At 36.9% G+C, this 21,742-nt stretch overlaps 1 protein-coding gene across 2 annotated transcripts in view; it reads left to right on the top strand.

Annotated features, from left to right (window-relative positions):
* Positions 1-21,742, top strand: part of COG5 (component of oligomeric golgi complex 5) — a 285,394-nt gene that overhangs the window by 140,846 nt on the left and 122,806 nt on the right. For both annotated transcript variants that reach the window (XM_044946598.2, XR_006552749.2), the window contains exon 8: positions 11,945-12,110. In XM_044946598.2, the coding sequence (XP_044802533.2) occupies positions 11,945-12,110 (166 nt within the window). The remainder of the gene's footprint in view (positions 1-11,944; positions 12,111-21,742) is intronic.

The raw sequence follows: 21,742 nt of genomic DNA, 5'->3' as shown, positions 1-21,742 counted from the left end.
AAACCCAGGTCTTCTGTATTGCAGGTGAATTCTTAACCAACTAAACCACCGTTCTTTCCCACTGTTGCATGTGTTCAGTTCAGTTCAGTTCAGTCGCTCAGTCGTGTCCAACTCTTTGCGACCCCATGAATCACAGCACACCAGGCCTCCCTGTCCATCACCAACTCCCAGAGTTCACTTAAACTCACGTCCATCGAGTCGGTGGTGCCATCCAGCCATCTCATCCTCTATCGTCCCCTTCTCCTCTTGCCCCCAATCCCTCCCAGCATCAGAGTCTTTTCCAATGAGTCAACTCTTCCCATGAGGTGGCCAAAGACTGGAGTTTCAGCTTTAGCATCATTCCCTCCAAGGAAATCCCAGGGCTGATCTCCTTCAGAATGGACTGGTTGGATCTCCTTTCAGTCCAAGGGACTGTCAAGAGTCTTCTCCAACACCACAGTTCAAAAGCATCAATTCTTCGGTGCTCAGCCTTCTTCACAGTCCAACTCTCACATCCATACATGACCACAGGAAAAACCATAGCCTTGACTAGATGGACCTTTGTTGGCAAAGAAATGTCTCTGCTTTTGAATATGCTACCTAGGTTGGTCCTAACTTTCCTTCCAAGGAGTAAGTAAGCGTCTTTTTATTCATGGCTGCAGTCACCATCTGCAGTGATTTTGGAGCCCCAAAAAATAAAGTCTGACACTGTTTCCACTGTTGCCCCATCTATTTCCCATGAAGTGATGGGACCGGATGCCATGATCTTCGTTTTCTGAATGTTGAGCTTTAAGCCAACTTTTTCACTCTCCACTTTCACTTTCATCAAGAGGCCTTTTTGTTCCTCTTCACTTTCTGCCATAAGGGTGGTGTCATCTGCATATTTGAGGTTATTGATATTTCTCCCGGCAATCTTGATTCCAGCTTGTGTTTCTTCCAGTCTAGCGTTTCTCATGATGTACTCTGCATAGAAGTTAAATAAACAGGGTGACAATATACAGCCTTGACGAACTCCTTTTCCTATTTGGAACCAGTCTGTTGTTCCATGTCCAGTTCTAACCGTTGCTTCCTGACCTGCATACAAATTTCTCAAGAGGCAGATCAGGTGGTCTGGTATTCCCATCTCTTTCAGAATTGTCCACAGTTTATTGTGATCCACACAGTCAAAGGCTTTGGCATAGTCAATAAAGCAGAAATAGATGTTTTTCTGGAACTCTCTTGCTTTTTCCATGATCCAGCGGATGTTGGCAATTGGATCTCTGGTTCCTCTGCCTTTTCTAAAACCAGCTTGAACATCAGGAAGTTCACGGTTCACATATTGCTGAAGCCTGGCTTGGAGAATTTTGAGCATTACTTTACTAGCGTGTTAGGGAATACCTAATAATGGCTGCCATAAATATATTTGGTAAAACAAGGAATGACTAGAATTATTATATTGTATTGCTTTATTTAAAAGTAAGCCACATATGCATATTTAGGTTAAAAATTTGTGTTTAAGCAAGATTTGGGTGCTTGCAATATTAATGTCTCATGATTGCTTTTGTTTTCCTATAAAATTCATTTTATATTGAACACATTTTTAGTGTCCCTGAAATATTATCTGCTATTATCTAAATATGATGAGAATATTATTCTGAGTACTGGCATCACTTTAAAACTTTTTCTTAATTCCAAACTATAATTTGTGTGGACTGTGCACTCCAGATTTATTTGATAAAAAAAATTTGAAAGTTAAAAGGACCGTTTTTTGTATATTGATCTTTTTTACCTTCTCCATTTTTTAAGACTCTCTCTGTGTTATTCTTTTTTGCAGAACTTTCCTCTTTCAGTGCATGTTCACTTTCATTCTTTATTCTCCTTTTTCTTTTTACACTCATTTCCCCCGTCCTTTTTCCCTACTGCTTCTCAAAAAAGGCTAGAATAAAGTTGATTTTTGGTTGATAAGATCATACTGCACTATTAAGTGTTCTTCTTAGTTTCTTAATTTCATTTGGGGTATGCACTGTTGACTGCTGATTGTTAACAGGTTCTGAAATAATTATATTAGGTTAGCTGAGAAGTACATATCAAGCATTAGTGGACTGCATGCTACTGAATCAGAAAAGCCTCTGGTAAGCTCTGGATCACAACCGAGATAGTTAATATAATTCTTGCCTTTAAATTGCATTATTTAATGTGATTCTCTCTTCCTTCAATACTTGTAATCTCCCTTGGGGCTCCATTAAGTCTTCAATGTTTTAGACATAGCTTCAAAAAAGTATCCAATGTATGTATCATGTTAGGGTACAGAGATATTATAAATTGCTATAAATATTTTGACCTGTTATATATACTTGTTATGTATAAAGTGTTATGAATTTATTAACACTACTCTTGAGAAATAAAATATTTGGATTTTAGAATTTCTCAGTTATTGTGTATGATTAAGTTGCTGTGCTTTTTACTGTATTAAATTTACCTGAAAACTAGCCTACTTCTATTAAATACGTATTCTACTGAGGGAGTGGTTTAAAAAATTATCTGCTTAGTGATAAAAATTCTTAGATTTGTATCCTTTCTATGCCATAAAAAATAAAATAATAAGCTTTTTTTTTTCCCAGCAGTAAGGATTTTCTATATGGTGGAAGATACTTGTTCTTTAAATTTTTGCTTGAACTGGCTTTGCATTTTTCTCACTATAACCTCTGTGTTTTTCAGAGACTGGGGACATGTAGATGATTTCCCTCCCCTCCTCCCTCCCCACCTTTCTCCATCACTCTCCCTTTTAAATGTGATTCTGAGGGTTCTTATTTTTGTCTTATTTTAGTTGAGCATGAAATGGCGTACTAATAAGACTTTGAGGAAATCCTGTAGTCCTGAAACCACACTAATAACCAAAACAGAATAGCAGCAGGGAATTTTATTTTCTCTATTTGTCCTTTTCCTTCCCTCAGCTCATTGTATTTTTTTATGTATTAAACCTGTGGCTCAGACAGTAAAGAATCCGCCTGCAGTGCGGGATACCTGGGTTCGATCTGATCTCTGGGCTGGGAAGATCCTCTGGAGGAGGGCATGGCAACCCACTCCAGTATTCTTGCCTGGAGAATCCCCATGGGCAGAGGAGCCTGGCAGGCTACAGTCCATGGGGTCGCAAAGAGTTGGACACTACCGAGTAACTAAGCATATCTATTAATTATATGAAACCTAAAGAAAGAGAAGTTACCTGCTAAAGAGTTAGTTCATTAGGGAAAAAAGTAAAATGTGATGGTTAGTCTTTTTGGCCCAAGGATTATTTGATCCTTGCAGAGAGGAATCCTGGTCTTGAACATTTATATGATTTTTGCATTTTGTTTTTAGTTAAATCAAACTCTGTTACCTTTTCAATTTCTAATTTCAGTTGTATGAAGCTTTTAAAATCCTGTCATACTTTTGATTTAATACTATGTTTATGCTCACAGAGGTCACCTCGTATTATCTATAGTTTAGTTAACATGAGAACGTTGCTTGCTATTTTATGGCACAATCTTTGCAGCAGTCTTGCTATCTTTCCATTCCATTAGCTCAGCACCAGCTGTCACTTTGGTTAAAGTGTTCCTGTTTTGGCAAGCTTTTTAGGGATCCTAAACAACTATGCTTCTTTTCTGATTGTATTCTTATGGGTTTTTTTTTTTTTTTTCCTCCCATGTAATGCTACAGAGATGTTGAAAAAGAAAGAAAAAAACTTACATCATATGTATTTGTCTCCAAAGCAGAAGAAATAATTTTAGTTTAATAAGAAAATGCCATCTTCTGAAATGTTTTTGAAAAGGTAGAAATCTGTTTTGATCTACTTCTGAAATAGATCTAATTTATTATATTGTCTTTCATCTCATTTTATATTACAGTTTATGAAGTTGGAAAATTTCATACATGGTTAAGTGATTTATTTAAGGTCACATTGACAACTTGTAGAAAATTACTCTTAGAATGAAGAAGTTAAGTGAAGTCGCTCAGTTGTGTCCAACTCTTTGCGACCCCATGGACTGTAGCCTACTACACTCCTTCGTCCATGGGATTTTCCAGGCAAGAGTACTGGAGTGGGTTGCCATTTCCTTCTCCAGAGGATCTTCCTGACCCAGGGATCGAACCCAGGTCTCCCGCACTGTAGGCAGACGCTTTACTGTCTGAGCCACCAGGGAAGTCACTCTTAGAATATTGACTCTCATTTAAAGAGGAGACATTGTCTATTAGGTTGGTGCAAAAATAATTGCAATTTTGTGTTGTTGAACTTGGCCACTAGATATTGGAGTACATTCTTAGATAAATATGGTTATGCTATTTATCATTTTAATATGCATTTCTCACTTTGTTTTTTGCTCATAACTTATTATTTGCTATTTATTTTATATTTATTTTAGACTATTAGAAATGAGGTTAGACAAAAAGCAAATTCAAGCATTTTTTTTTTTTATTTGACTTCAAAATGGATTGTAAAGAATCAGAGACAACTTGTAACATCAGCGATGCATTTGGCCCAGGAATTGCTAACAAATGTACAGTGCAGTGGTTGTTCAAGAACTTTTGCAATGAAGAGGAAAGCCTTGACGATGAAGAGAGTAGTGGCTTGCCATCGGAAGTTGACAACAGCCAGTTGAGAGCCATCATTAAAGCTGATCCTCTACCACTACATGAGAAATTGCCTAAGAACACAATGTCCACAATTCTATGGTCATTTGGCATTTGAAGCAAATTGGAAAGGTGAAAAAACCTTGGTAAGTGGGTGCCTCTTGAGCTGACCAGAAATCAAAAAAATCATTATTTAAAGGTGTCATCTTCTCTTATTGTGCACAACAACAGCGAACCATTTCTTGATCAGGTTGTGAAGTCCGACAAAAAGTGATATTTATATAACAATCATCAACGGCCAGCTTAGTGGTTGGACAGAGAAGAAGCTCCAAAGCACTTTCCAAAGCCAAACTTGCACCAAAAAAAGGTCATGGTTGCTATTTGGTGGTTTGCTGCCCGTCTGATCCACTATAGCTTTCTGAATCCTGGAGAAACCATTACATCTGAGAAATATGCTCTGCAAATGGATGAGATGCACCGAAAGCAGCAACACCTGCAGATGGCATTGGTCAGCAGAAAGGGCCTGATTCTTCTGCATGACAATGCCTGGCCACATGTTACATGACATTTCAAACATTGAATGAATTGGGCAACGAAGTTTTGACTCATCTGCCATATTCACCTGATCACTTCTTCAAGCATCTTGACAACTTTTTACAGGGAAAACACTTCCACAATCAGCAGGAGACAGAAAATACTTTCCAAGAGTTCATTGAGTCCTGAAGCATGGATTTTTATACTACAGGAATAAACCAACTTATTTCTCATTGGCAAAAATGTGTTGATTAATAAAGATATGTTTGAGCCTAGTTTTAATGATTTAAAACTCACGGTCCAAAACTGCAATTACTTTTGTACCTAATAGAAGACATTGTTCCTTGTCAGTAGTTTATTTCTTTCTAGAAAGAATGGTATTTTTCAAATGTGTTCATTTTGTTTTGAGATCTCTTACAAATGCCTGAAAAACTCGTATATCTGGATATCTAGAGTCAGGTGGTGACAGGGTGAGCTGTGGAAGAGTATAGAATAGGGAGAGAAGGGACTGAGGCCTGAAACTGGCCTGCTAGGCCCACTTTGGACCTGTCTTCTTAGTACCTTAGTTACCCAACTGTAAAATGAACTTTGTAATATTTATTCTACTTATGTTGTGTTGACAAAAGAAAATAAGTGGATACGGAGGTCATTTTAAACATTACCACCTAGGGGAGAAGGCATCTTCATGTAGTATACTGTTTCCACAGATCAGGGTGGAACCTGGCAATTAATGTAGACCTAAGAAGTGCCAGGAATGGGTCTGATTTTATAAAGAGGGCTTTGGGTAGGTGGTGTAAGGAACAGAGAAGCCCTAGAGCTAATCTTGGAACATTGGGAAGATAGGCCCAAAGAATAGGCAGCTCCGAGATGAGCAGTGAATTGTTCACGTTGTGTTTGCACAGTTTGCCTATGAGATAAAGTGTTCTATTAAGGACAGTTTATGATTTTACTGATTTCAGCTTTGTTGAAGTTGGGATTTGCAGCAGAGCATGGGGAGCCAGGTGAGTGTGGCAAAGAGTTAACTGTTTGCCACTGAATTTAAACCATCAAACTTTACAGAGAACACAGTGGCCCTGGGTACCAGGAAAGAAGGAATTTTTTTATGGGCAATTTTCAGGGAAACTTGAATCTTGAGGATATTGTATGCAAGCAAGATTGGCTAACCTGCTTATTTGTAGAGAAAGATAACAAAAGTACTGATTTCCAAACACTGTAGCTTGGTAGCAGTCATGCTGAGGTTTTATCAGTTCCCATTGAAATTCAAAATGAAAACAAGGCAACTGCTTACTCTGAGCATTTCCCTCTATTTTCCTTGTTACTTGAACTACCTTTCTTTTATGAAGTAATCTTAGTAGATAGTGAAGTTTTAAAAAATGTCCATACTTAGCAAGCAATGCAGAAGACCCCAGTTTGATTCCTGGATTGGGAAGATTCCCTGGAGAAGGGATAAACTATCCACTCCAATATTCTTGGGCTTCCCTGGTGGTTCAGCCTGCAATCCTGGAGACCTGGGTTCGATCTCTGGGTTGGGAAGATCTCCTGGAAGAGGGCATGGCAACCCACTGCAGTTTTCTGGCTTGGAGAATCCCATGGACAGAGGAGCCTGGCAGGCTACAATACATGGGATTGCAAAAAGTCTTGGACACAACTAAGCGACTTTCACTTACTTAGTAAAGTAACAGCATTTATTGGCCATTTTCCTTAGTTACTTTCAAAGTTTATTTTACTGCTTAAAGAAAGTCAGACTTTAATTGGTACTAATGGTTATTTGCAAATAACTGTTGTTATTTGGAAAAAGCATGAACTTTAAAATCCAGACGTTTTAATGTTTGAATCCCTGCTCTGCCATTTATTCTTTGTTGTCTTGGAGCTTCTGCTGACTTCTCTATTTCTCAGTTTCCCTCTCTTTCAGTAGGGAACAGTACAGCTACTTTGAATGTTTTGTTGGGGAGGATTAGACCTCACATGTGTAAAAGCCCCTAAAATAATGCTTGGTTCATAATAAGGCCTTACTGGATGACTGCAGTAGAAAAATTAGGTTTATCATAATTATCCCGATTCCTTGACCTCATTCCTAAACCTGTCAAATTAGTGTATTTGAAGTTGAGATCCAAGCATATGCGTTTTTAAATTCTGATGAAATATACCTAATATGAAGTCAATCACCATTAACGTTCAGTAGCATTAAGTATGTTCATATTAGTTCACGTCACACATCTAGTCTCCAGAAGTCTCACTGGACTGAAACTGTGTCTGTTGAACAGTTTTTATCCCTCTCTATCCCTGAGTCCCTGGCAACCACTCTTCTATTGTCTCTATGAATTTGTCTGTATATTTACAGTCTTCATATAAATAATATGTAAATAATATTATCTTTATAATATGCAGCCACACAGTATTTTTTTGTGACTGGTTTATTTTGCATAGCATGATATGTTCACCCATGTTATAGCTTGTGACAGGATTTCTTTTAAGACTGAATAATATTTCATTATCTGAATAACACATTTTCTTCATCCATTCAGTGGACACTTGGGTTGCAAATGTGCATTTTTTTCCTGATGCTCTTAACCCTCTTATTTTAGATTGTATGGTGAAAATGTAATCAACAGAAAAGTACATACCTCATAAGAATACAACTCAGTGAATTTTTCACAAAGCGAACAAACATACGTAACCAGCATTCAGATTAAAAAATTAAAAACTTACCAGCAATCTCAGGTCTTCCTTATGTGCCCGTTTTTAGTTAACAACCTCCCTCAGGTAGTTCTTTTATATTTATCAAAAGTTTGAGATTGACTGATAGGGACACCTGCATTGGTTTAGGTATTTGTGTAGTTCTCTTACCTATCAGATATTATATTAGTCGATTTAATTTCCACAGTGTGCTCATTCACAGGCTTTTGTATGTGCTATTCCTCTGCTTGGAGTGGTTTTCCTTTTATTTTCCTGACTCCTGTAAATCTTCGACCCCTCCTTATCTCCAGCTCCCAACACCTTCCCATGACAACTTCACTTTGGGTCTTGGCTGGGCCTTCTTCCTTTAAGGAGAATTTCCTGACTCCGCTATTGCTGCTGCTGCTAAGTCACTTTAGTCGTGTCCGACTCTGTGCGACCCCAGAGACGGCAGCCCACCAGGTTCCCCCATCCCTAGGATTTTCCAGGCAAGAACACTGGAGTGGGTTGCCATTTCCTTCTCCAATGCATGAAAGTGAAAAGTTGAAAGTGAAGTCGCTCAGTCGTGTCCGACTCTTAGCGACCCCATGGACTGCAGCCCACCAGGCTCCTCTGTCCATGGGATTTTCCAGGCAAGAGTACTGGAGTGGGTTGCCATTGCCTTCTCCGCCTGACTCCTCTATCCCTCCCCAATTCTGAGTTAATCACCTCTCCTATTAAACTATCCATTTCTCCTCTAATTTATCATAGTACATTCTAATTGCTGCTTTAATTGTCTTTATCACCCATCAGACCATAGATATTGAAAGGTCAGACAGTACAGTATTTGCTTCAGTTTTTTTAAATCCCCAGTACTTTGCACAGTGCTAGCACGAGTAAATGATGTACAATCATATGTTAGTATTGGCAAGGGTTCTAGAATTCATCTAGTCCAGTCCCCTCATTTTATAGATGAAGGAGCTGAAAGCCTAATGTTTATTACTAATAAGGACCCAGAAAAATCTGCTGGTCAAAATATGTGGTATTTGTCTGCGATGAGAAAGGATGATGGGAAAAGAACACTAATGTTTATTATATTTAGGAGATATTCTTTGCTGGAATCATAGCTAGACAAAGTGATTTCATTCCCAGTTTTTCTAATGTTCCAGTTGTTACTCTGATTAGAGTATTCTATCACCCCATTTCTGTTCTCTCACTCTCACCAATTCTGTTCTTTATTCCCTTTGTGATTAAAAGTTTCCAACATTCTGTATTTTATTATTTATTACAGCAATTTAGCTTACTACTCAGTCTAGGTTCCTATGATAATCCAGTTCAAAAGTGTTCTCCTCTCCAACTGAGAACGCCCCGTTGGCACCTGAGACTCCGCATGTCTCACAGTGAGCACTTCATTAACAACAGCCGTTCACCCTCTCATCCCACCACTACTCCACCCACTTGCCCAAATGATCTCCTTCTTTTGATTTTCTTTTTTCTTTTTCTGTCCTTTCAGGCCCCCACACTTGAAGAAACTTCCATATATGGTAGACTCTTCCTTCCCTCTTGTCCATCATAGTCAGTAGAGAGTTTCTTTTCAGTGTTTCAGAATCTCTCCTATCTGTCCTATTCTTTGTTTTTAATTGCAACTCCCTAGTCCAAGCTATTTTTCCTTCTTTTCTTTTTAAAATTATTGCCAGAGCTGATGTAATTATTTTTATTTTCTCAAACATCTTAAATTATGATAATTCTATTATATGAATCATTTTTCTGTTACCAGTAATATTAAATAGAAATTTCACAGAATGCAGTCCAAGGTTGTCAGTGACCAGACCCTTATTTGCTTGTTCAGGGTTATCTTTTTTTCCCCCCACATATGCAAAACTTCTGGCAGTAAAATCTGTATACCACTCCTTAAGCATACTCTGTAATTTTCCTCTGTCATTTCTCTCTGTATTTGGTTCTTTTTACCAGAAAATCCTGTCTTTCACATGAACAAGTGATTCTCATTTTTCAAAGTCTGGCAGAGTCATTTAGTCAAGTGGTTTCCAAATGTTGGTTCCCAGGTGGCTGCATCTGAAGAGCTTTAAAATATAATAACCAGGCCTCAGTCTGATCCAGCTGAATCAGAATTTTAGAGTTGGGATCTTGTTGGCTACATTTTTATTTAAAAAAAAAAAAAGGAACTTCAGCCAGCTTTGGAAATCTATCTGTCCTCATCATTTTAAGATTATGAATTCAGGATACAGAGGGGAGAGCTGAGTTCCTCAGAGTTACTTACATAATTTTTGGAGGAACCCCCATATTGTTTTTCATAGTGGCTGCACTAATTTACATTCTCAACAACAGTGAGTGAAGGTTCCCCTTTTTCCACATCTTTGCCAACACTTGTTCTCTTTCGATGATAACCATTCTGATACTGGATGCTTCTTTAATGTTGCCCTGTACATGTTACTGTTTTGAAAGTTTTTGGTAGTTAATTTTTGGAGTAGAAACTTAAGAAGGCTGATCAATTTTGACTAGATCTCTCAAGTAAAATAAGACTCCAACTGTTTTCAGTTAACATATGCATATAACTTTCACTGTACATTCTTTGTAAGCTATTGAAGTTACATAATTATTGTAAGTTACTGAAAACCTGTATGTTGAGAAACTGTGATTTTCAGATCCTTTGAGGATAATAAAGGCAATAAATATAATGTCATAATATGTGTCTATATTCTAGTTTTTTAGGTGAAGATATTCTTTGAAATTGGTCAGGTAGTGCTTTCTTAGATAATATAGACTTTGAATAGTGATAAGGGAAATGTCTTTATAGGTGCCTAATTTTCATTCTTGGTATCTACTAAAAGCAAAAGCATGTTTTAATATGAAACAATGTCCATTTGCTACTTTTTCTTGTTTAATTAAAAAACAGTCTAAAACGGATGTTCACCAACCTTGTTTCCTGATCTTGTCTCTAAGCTGGTCCTACCCTGCTGCTGAGTGTGTGTGTGCCACGTACTCTTACTATCTCCAGTAGACTTCAGAAATAACATTTTGTGTTGTTTATACTCAATAGTCAAGAAAATGTTAGTGAAATAATCTCAGTTTTTAATTGTGTGCCTTTAATGACAGATGCTGAATCATAAATGAAAGAGGAATTTCAGCTATTTGGACCAATAACTATGTTGATGTAGATGTACCTTGTTAATTCAGTCATTTACTTAATGACAAATACAGCAGCTTATTTATATCACTGTGGACTGAATCTACTCACTGGTAGTGTTTCCACTTCCCCCTGGTTGCTTACCCCTGTCTGCTCCAGCCACCACCATGGCCTGATTGCTCTTTCATTAGCTACCAAGCACATTTCCACCTCGGTTCTTTTGTTGATACCCCTGCTCAGATCTGTATTTCCCCATATTTTCCAGATGTTGATCTCTGTTTAAATACTGCCTTTGAGATGCATTCTCTGACTCTTCCCTCTATAATATTACCTTTGAGATGCATTCTCTGGCTCTTCCCTCTATAATAATACACATCATTCTCTATTTTTATTCCCTGCTTTCTTTTTTATAGCATATGTCACTACCTGATACTCTCTTATATTTATTGTTTATGTATTTCTCAGTAAATATAAGTTCCATAAGGGCAGAAACTCAACTGGTTTTATTTACTACTATAGTTCTAGCAGATAGAAGCAAGATAGACCCCATAGTGGACTATATATATATATATATATATATATATATATTCGTAGTTTCAGTGAATGAATGAAGGAAGATAATACAATGAATAGTAGTATCAGTTCACAAGGCTCAGCCTGCAGTTTACTGTGCACAATTTATTTCTTTCTAAACAAATATAGGGTTGTTAGTTCTTACATGGCTCTCTTCATAGAGATTAATGGTAAATTTCAAGTAAGCTCCAGCAATATAACAGATTCTTTATTTTGTGATTATCCTTTAAAGGAGGAGGAAAAGGGAAAGGGAGGAAATCATACACATGCTATTTAACTTTGTCTTTTATGAAATAAGTAAGGACTAAAAATAATATTTGTTCCAAATACATTATTTTTGTTCTTGTTTATAATAATTTAAAAAATATTATAGTAACTGCTCAAGTACCACTTAGATTTGTAGATTTATATTTATTTTGTTTCTTTTCCTATTTATATCTTTTCTCACCCTACCCCACCACCACCTTTTTAAAGAATCCAACCCAGGTCGGAACCGCTCTTCAGGTTTTCCATAATCTTGGAACTTTGAAGGACACTATTACCAATGTTGTGGATGGATATTGTGCTGCAATAGAAGAAAATATCAACAGTGCATTAGATATCAAAGTTTTGACTCAGCCTTCCCAGTCAGCTGTGAGAGGTATGGATGTGGTTTATATTTAGCTTCATTTATTTATTTATAACTGAAAAGTCCTTTGAATAGTATGTGAAGCATTCAAGTTTCAAAGTAATCTAATGACTCACTTTTTAGTAGACAGAAAACGAGAGAAGAAATTTTGTTTTAGAGTTTATTTATAACTTTTGTCTAATCAGTGAGTTGAACTGGCCAATTGGTATATTCAGAACTTCTAGATAAAAACTATAAACTGTGGCTTTATTTAGTTCAGAGGAAACAGATGCAAGGGAAAAAAAGGAACATATTTTTCTTTCTGAAATCCTTATCCTCACATGTACTTCTTATTGAGGCAGAAAATATTTTTTAAGGAAATACAATCTCTATTATACTTTATCTTTCTGGGCATGTATAATTCTGGTACTCAGGAGCAATAACAGCTGAGTGTGGAGATAGATAGATGCTGATAAAGCTTTGGGAACATTACAAATATAGCAAAATCTAAGGAAAACCCAAGCAGGTAGATTCAAGACAGCAGTTGTCCCCAGCCCTTTTCCTGCAAAACCATGCCTGATGGTGACATTCACGTATATAACACACTTCATAGAGAGGAGAGACTGCATGTTCTGGGTGCCTCTCATTTTTCTAAGCAACCCCAACTTTGCATTTCTCTCCTTAAAATCTTTCATCTTTGCTGTTAATATGGATGAACTGTACTTGCTCCTAACAGAAGCAAATACTCTACTTTTGCCTTAGATCCCATCACTCAAAGAAAGGCATTGCCCTTCTCTCTACCACATCATCAGTTTTTCATTGTATCTCTTTCCCATAACATACAATCATGCTCTTTATTTTCTTCTACTTAAAGACAGACAAATCTGTCTTGACTCCACATCTTTTTCCGTTTTACTGCCTTATTTTATTCAGACTATTGAAAAAATTCCCCAGAGTGTTTTTTAATGCCTATTAAAAAAGTTTTCTCCTCTTCCCATTTTTGTATTGAACAGGATACTCTAATATCATACAGTTGTCCATGTAAACTTAATAAGAGTTCTTGATGCAGAGCTAATACTAAAACATTTTCAGCCATTGATTATTATTTTTATGTTTGCTATATAAACATAACTTTAAATAACAGAGTATGTCCCTCATAAATAATTTGTACAAGATAAAAAGAGATAAAAGAATCTTTGATCTTAAAGGGATTTTTAAAGGTTAGCCCTAGCCTCTGAATAGGTCTGTATTAAGACCATCCCAGGAGGACAGCTTTGAAAAGAAATTGCCAGAGGAGATTTCCCTCTCAGCCTTTCCCAGCAATTATTTTCAGTAAGTTTGATCTAATGTTTAAATTTGCAGAAGGAGTTTAATCTCATTCTCTACTGTGTTGTCAAGAATGGAGGAAAAAAAATTGAAAGCAATTATTCACCTGCTGTCTGTCCTAATGTATGCTCCCCTTTTTGGAAAGAATGAAGTGTTTTCAAGCCTTATTGTCATCTATTGAGGAATGAATACCATGATTTAGTGTAGAAATCCTATTCTTTATTGTTTTTAAAAGAATAATTACTTATTTTTAAAGATATTACATTGGCAGGGTTAATGTTAATTGCCTAATCTTGTTGGTTATATTGAGATTATATATAGCAATGTCATTTTTGTTGGAAATACACATTAAAGCCTTCAGGGGTGATAGTGCATCATGTCAGTAACTTATTCCCTAATGATTCAAGAAAAAGTTTTTTACTATAGTTTCAAATTTTCTGTATGTTTAAGATTGTTTCAAAATTTTAAAAATAACATAATTACATGGGAAAATATACTACCCAAGATGTACCTGAAAGTTTGTAATCCACTAAGAAAAAGATAAATAACTCAGTTGAAAAATAGATAATGAATATGAATAGGCAAATCACAGAAGAACAGATCCAATAAACATGAAAAGATGTTTAGCCTCTTTTTAGAGGATGTGAACTAATTATTAGAGAAATACAAATGATTCAAGATTCTATTTCTCTGTGAGATTGGCAAAATCTAAGACCAGAACTAAATATCCAGTGAGAGCAGAAACTCTTATACTCTGATTGTAGGAGAAGAAAAGGTCTCAACCACTTTATTCAGTTTTATCGTACTGATCAATAAGGTTAAAAATGGGTAATCTTATGATCTTATAATTGCCTTTGTAAGAGTATACCCTAAAGAAACTCTGTCACATCTGTATAAAAATTTTTATTTTACTATTATTTATAATAGTTAAACAATGAAAACAGTCTCTCCTTCATTGGAAAATGAAAAAGCCGGCTTATTTGTTAATTAGACTACTACATAATATTTATGGTAATAAATTTATCAATATAGATAATTCTCAGCATCCTTATATGAAAAATCAAGTTGCAGATTTGAATATTTGTCTCTTCCAGAATAGAAGTTTTTAATGAAGTCCAACTTATCAGTTATTTCTTTCATATCATGTCTTTGGTATTCTATCTAGAAAGTCATTGCCATACCCAAGGTCATCTGGGTCTTCTCATATGTTATCTCCTAGGCATGTTACAGTTTGATGTTTTTACTTTTAGGTCTGTGATCCATTTTGAGTTAATTTTGGTGAAGTATGTGAGGTCTGTGTCATCTTGTTGTTCAGTTGCTAAGTCACGTCCAGCTTTTTACGAGTCCATGAACTGCAGCATGCCAGGGTTTTCTGTTCTTCACAATCTCCCTGAGTTTGCTGAAACTCATGTCCATTGAGTCAGTGATGCCATCCAACCATCTCATCCTCTGTTGCCCTCTTTTCCTCTTGCCCTCAGTCTTTCCCAGCATCAGGGTCTTTTCCAATGAGTCAGCTCTTTATATCAGGTGGCCCAAGTATTGGAGTTTCAGCTTCAGCATCAGTCCTTCCAGTGAATATTCAGGATTGATTTCCTTTAGGATTGACTGGTGGGATCTCTTTGCTGTCCAAGGGACTCTCAAGAGTCTTCTCCAGCACCACAATTGAAAGCATCAAGTGTTCGGCACTCAGCCTTCTTTATGGTCCAACTCTCACATCCATACATAAATACTAGAAAAACCATAGCTTTGACTATATGAACCTTTGTCAGCAAAGTGCTTTTTAATATGCTGTCTAGTTTTATCATAGCTTTTCTTCCAAGGGATCAAGTATCTTTTAATTTCATGACTGCAGTCACTGTTTGCATTGATTTTGGAGCCCAAGAAAATGAAATCTGACAGTTTCCCATCTATTTGCCATAGTGATAGGACTGGATGCCATGATCTTAGTTTGTGTCTAGTCTGTGTCTAGATTCATTTTTTTGCTTGAGGTTACCCAGTTATTCCAACATCATTTGTTGAAGATTCTGCCTTTGCCAAATTTATTGCCTTTGCTTCTTTGTAAAAGGGCATTTGACTGTATTTATGTGGGTATATTTGTGAACTCACTATTCTGTTCCATTGATCTATTTGTCTCTTCTTTTGCCAATACTACCTCATTGTGTTGATTACTAAAGCTTTATAGAATGTCTTGAAGTTGGCTAGTCAGTCTTCCAACTTGGTTCTTTTTCTTCAATATTGTGTCAGCTGTTCTGATTTTTTTCCTCTCTATATAAACTTTAGAATCAGTTTGTTGATAGAAGAAAAATTTTTTTCTAGAATTCGGATTTTGATTGCATTAAATCTATAGATCCAACTGGAAAGAACTGACATCTTCACAATATTGTTTCTTCTGTCTATGAATATGGAATATCTCTCTATATATTTCCTCTTTGATTTTTATCATCAGAGTTCTCTAGTTTTCCTCATATAGTTTTTGTCCATATTTTGTTAGGTTTATTTATACCTGAGTGAAGTCGCTCAGTCGTGTCCGACTCTGTGACCCCATGAACTGTAGCCTACCAGGCTCCTCGGTCCATGGAATTCTCCAGGCAAGAATACTGAAGTGGGTTGCCATTTCCTTCTCCAGGGGATCTTCCCGACCCAGGCATCGAACCCAGGTTTCTTGCATTGTAGGCAGATGCTTTACCATCTGAACTACCAGGGAAGCCCTATTTATACCTAGGTATTTCATTTGGAACGGGGAGTAATGTAAATGGTATTTTGTTATCAAATTCAAATTCCCCTTGTTCATTGTTGGTATGTATGAAAACAGTTGACTTATATTTTTGAACCTTGTCTCTTACAACCTTGGTATCAGTTCAGTTCAGTTCAGTCGCTCAGTCATGTCCAACTCTTTGCGACCCCATGAATCGCAGCACGCCAGGCCTCCCTGTCCATCACCAACTCCCGGAGTTCACTCAAACTCATGTCCATCGAGTCAGTGATGCCATCCAGCCATCTCATCCTCTGTCATCCCCTTCTCCTCCTGCCCCCAATCCCTCCCAGCATCAGAGTCTTTTCCAATGAGTCAACTCTTCGCATGAGGTGGCCAAAGTACTGGAGTCTCAGCTTTAGCATCCGTCCTTCCAAAGAACACCCAGGACTGATCTCCTTTAGGATGGACTGGTTGGATCTCCTTGCAGTCCAAGGGACTCTCAAGAGTCTTCTCCAACACCACAGTTCAAAAGCATCAATTCTTTGGCGCTCAGCTTTCTTCACAGTCCAACTCTCACATCCATTCATGACCACTGGAAAAACCATAGCCTTGACTAGACGAACCTTTGTTGGCAAAGTAATGTCTCTGCTTTTGAATATGCTGTCTAGGTTGGTCATAACTTTCCTTCCAAGGAGTAAGCGTCTTTTAATTTCATGGCTGCAGTCACCATCTGCAGTGATTTTTAAGGCCCCCAAAATAAAGTCTGACACTGTTTCCACTGTTTCCCTATCTATTTCCCATGAAGTGATGGAACCAGAGGCCATGATCTTCGTTTTCTGAATGTTGAGCTTTAAGCCAGCTTTTTCAGTCTCCTCTTTCACTTTGGTCAAGAGGCTTTTTGACCAAAAAGCAGATGTGTCATCTGCGTATCTGAAGTTATTGATATTTCTCCCGGCAATCTTGATTCCAGCTTGTGCTTCTTCCAGCCCAGCATTTCTTATGATATACTCTGCATATAACTGATTAATTCCAGGATGTCTTTGGCCGATTCTTCCCAAGTTTCAATCCCACTTGATTATAGTATAAAATTCTTTTTAAGCATTCTTGGGTTTTAATTGCTAATATTTTGTTGAGTTTTACATCTATGTTCATTAGGTAGTGGTCTCTAGTTTTATTTCTTTGTAATATCTTTATTGTCTATAATAACGGTTCACCATCTTGTCATTTCCTATTACTTTTGGAATGCTTCTTGCCTCAAATTTTGAACCATTCTAGAGCTTATTGTGATTCTCAGTAAAACCATTTAAACAGTTTCTTGTGGAAACCTTACATTCTTTTCTTTCTTTCCTCTTTCACCTCATTTTACCTCTCATAGTTTTCCTACCTTGTTGTTGTAGAGTTGCAAAGTTACATCCAGGTGTTTGCCACCTCATGGACTGTAGCTTGCCAGGCTCCTCTGTTCTCCACTATCTCTCGGAGTTTGCTCATATTTGTGTCCATTGAGTCTGTGATGCTATTTAACCATCTCATCCTCTGCTGCCTCCTTCTCCTTTGTCTTCAGTCTTTCCCAGCATCAGGATCTTTTCCAGTGATCGGCTCTTCACATCATGTGGCCAGATTATTGGAGCTTCAGCAGTAGTCTTTCCAATTAATATTAAGGATTGGTTTCCTTTAGGATTGACTTGTTTGGTCTCCGTGCAGTCCAGGGGCCTCTCAAGAGTCTTCTCCATCCACAGTTTGAAAGTGTCAGTTCTTCAGCACTCAAGCCTTCATGATCCAACTCTCATATCTGTACATGATTATGGGAAAAACCATAGCTTTAACTATGCAAACTTTTGTCAGCAAAGTGATGTCTCTGCTTTTTGATATGCTCTCTAGATTTGTCATAGCTTTACTTCCAAGGAGCAAGCATCTTTTAATTTCATGGTTACAGTCACTGTCCACCGTGATTTTGGAGCCCAGGAAAAGAAAATCTGTTACTGCTTTCACTTTTTCCTCATCTATTTGCCATGAAGTGATGGGATCAGGGCTTTCTTGGTGGCTTAGATGGGAAAGAATCCACCTGCAGTGTAGGAGACCTGGGTTAGATACCTTGCCTGGGGAAATCCCCTGGAGAAGAGAATGGAAACCAACTCTAGTATTCTTGCCTGGGAAATCCCGTGGACAGAGGAGCCTGGTAAGCTACAGTCCATAGGACTGCAAAGAGTCAGATACGACTGAATGACTAACACTTATTGACTTACTGATGGGACTGGATGCCATGATCTTAGTTTTTTAATTTTGAATTTTAAGCCAGCTTTTTCACTGTTCTCTGTCACCCGTATCAAGAGGCTCTTTAGTTCCTCTTCACTTTCTGCCATTATAGTGATATCATCTGCATATCTGAGGTTGTTGATATTTTTCCTGACAATCTTGGTTCCAGCTTGTGATTTGTCCAGCCTGGCACTTTCTATAATGTACTCTGCATGTTAGTTAAATTAGTAGAGTGACAGTATACAGCCTTGTATTACTCCTTCCCCAATTTTGAACTAATGCATTGTTCCGTGTCTACTTCTAACTGTTGCTTCTTCACCCAGATACAAATTTCTCAGGAGACAGGTAAACTGTCTGGTACTCCCATCTCTTTAAGAATTTTCTGCAGTTTGTTGTGATCCACACAGTCAACATTTCATGAAGTCAACAAAGCAGAAGTAGATGTTTTTCTGGAATTCCCTTGCTTTTTCCATGATCCAGCAAATGTTGTCAATTTGATCTCTGGTTCCTCTGCCTCTTCAAAACCCAGCTTGTACATCTGGAAGATTTCGGTTCATGTACTGCTAAAGCCTAGCGTGGAGGATTTTGAGTATAACATTGCTAGCATGTGAAAGGAGGGCAACTGTATGGTAGTTTGAACATTCTTTGGCATTGCTCTTGTTTGGGGTTGGAATGAAAACTGACCTTTTCCAGTCCTGTGGCCACTGCTAAATTTTCCAAATTTGCTGACGTATAGAGTACAGTACTTTAACAGTATCATGTTTTAGAATTTTAAATAGCTCAGTTTCTTTATGCTAGAGGGCTACTTCTTTTTTTAAAATTAATTTATATTAATTGGAGGATAATTGCTACATTGTGATGGTTTTTGCCATGTATCAACATGAATTGGCCACAGGTATACATCTGTCCCCCCCATCTGAACTGCTCTCCCATGTCCCTCCCAACCCTAACCCTCTAGGTTGTCCCAGAGCACTGGCTTTGGGTGCCCTGCTTCATGCATAATTCTCATACACTGTAAATGTCATTTTATAATGGTTTCTCCTTCTGCTTTTCTCTCTTCCCTATTCTGCAATGTTGAACATTTTTCTGGCTTCTCTCCTGGCCCATCTATGCCTGTCCCTTTTTGCCCTAAGCAAAGAATCAGTGGATAGCTTATCTAAATTCTTACAGTTGATTTTAGGAGCAGATTGTTCCTTGCTAATGATCTAGGATGTCAGCTATCTGCTTCCTTGTTCATTTTGATTTATCTATAGCATTTGGCATATATGCTTCATAATCTAAAGTTTGAAGTTTTTAATTGATTTCTTTGTTTCTTTGAAATTGATATTTTTTTTCTACTTTTTTTTTCTTTTTTCCATTGCCTTTTAAGGGACAAAGGCAAGAAAATGATTTTATTCCATTAACTAGAAGTTACTCAAGTATTGTTTCTTTGAGTACTTCTTAGTTTCTTCTATCGCATTAATAAAACTTAGTTTAAAACACTTAATTCTGTTTTTTGAGGTTCATAAAACTAGTGGATAATGGCATCAGTTTTTTGTTTTAGTTATTCTTGCTCCCTTTACAGGTGTTCTATGTTGATTATTTTTTATTATGTTTATTTCTTCAGCAAGATGTATTTAGTGTATGAGGATAAAAGTCCTTAAGTATTCAACTATAAATGAGAAAAATGAAGCCACTGGAACTAATAGAACCAATGACTGTGATCTTAGTCTTTTTTGGTGCCTCAGTTCTTCCAAATAATTGCTAGCAGAAAACAATACCTTTTTGTATTTCTGCTCTTACCTATTGTAAGAGTAGTGGGTTGAGAGATTCCATAATTCTTTATAATAAAACAAAGCTATACATATTCCAGTAATTTGATATTTTCGACTTTTTACAAATGCACTGCATGCCTTTTCCTCACTGTTACAAGTTCATTCTTTATGTAACATCTAAGATAATTGCATATTGTTTCAGGATTACCTCTCCAGTTCATGTACACTTTTACTTAATATTCTTTGTACAACATTGCAAATAATTTGAAAAATTAATTAGACCTAGATTTTGAACAGGAGTATTCATATTTTAAACTCCTAATTGTTTCTCTTTGTTACTGCTTTCCACTATTATCAGAGTAAAAAAATAATAAACATCTCTTTACAAAAGGAGCATGTAGGTAATTTCCTGGTGGTCTAGTGATTAGGACTTAGAAGATCCATTGCTGGGGCCTGGGTTCAATCCCTGTTCAGGGAACTAAGATCTCACAAGTCACAGGGCAAGGCAAAGAAGACAAAAAAAGGAGCATGTAGTTCTTTCCTAAACTTGGAATTGTTGAGAAACTAGAGTGAAAAGCTTACTAACATAGCCTCTGGTTTTCTTTATTCTTGCCCTCTGTAAAAGTAGGATAGACTCTAACCATTGATGGGCTCTTGTACTACCTAGTCTTTAAGCTTAGCTTGAATTGAAATGTGTACTTTTCACTTTGAGGTTAAAATCCTCATTTTATGTTGAAACATTCTAACATGTGCAAAGAGCTGTGCATGTATATCATATCCAGTAACATTCTTAGGCATTAGCTTCAAGAAATTTCACACTGATATATTAATATTATTTTGCATGTAATCCACATTCAGTATTTTTAAGTTATTTCCATAAAATATTCTTTATGGCTGTTTCCCCTCCCAACTGGAACCAATTAGCCATTATGCTATTCCATTGGTTGTCTTGTTTCTACTCTGCTTTAATAATAATAATCATAAAAAAGCAGTATCTTTTTTATCTTTTATGGCATTAACATGTTCAGCAAACCCCACACTCAGAATTTGTCTGATTGTTTCTTCATTATTACATTCGAGGTAAAAAACCGGTAAGATGATGTGTATTTCCCATTACATCATATTAGGAAGCACTAAAATTATGTCAGTCTGTGTCATTGTTGCTTGTTTGTTATTATAGTGTATGACAGGTTGCTGCTTGTAAAAGTACTCTTTTCTTAGTAATTAGTAAGTAACTTTGGGTGCATACTTTGCACCATGTGAAACATCCTATTCCCCATAACATTTTACCCACCAATAATCATTCCTTCATTTCATTATTTTACTAGTTGGTAGTTGCAAAATAGTGATTTTTTCCCTAACATTATCATTTCTTTTGCACTTATTAACTGACAGTTTACTGTAAACAGCAGTTCCCACCCTTTTTAAACATTTGAGTTTTAAACTCTGAGCTCAGGGAATATTTTTTTAATCAATATTTTAGAAACTATTATCATTGGTATTATTTTGACCTACCAGATGCACTCACATTTGTTTTGTGGAAGCTTCCTAATCTCCATTGGTCTTTAAACACTTTTTTACTCTCTGGCCTGTCATGCTCCAGGTTGACCTTCTATTTTCACTGCTCTGGGTACAGA

The sequence above is a fragment of the Bubalus bubalis genome, chromosome 8 (assembly GCF_019923935.1).
Source record: "Bubalus bubalis isolate 160015118507 breed Murrah chromosome 8, NDDB_SH_1, whole genome shotgun sequence".
In the NCBI taxonomy this organism is placed as follows: domain Eukaryota; kingdom Metazoa; phylum Chordata; class Mammalia; order Artiodactyla; family Bovidae; genus Bubalus; species Bubalus bubalis.
This window is presented reverse-complemented; position numbering and strand designations above follow the sequence as displayed.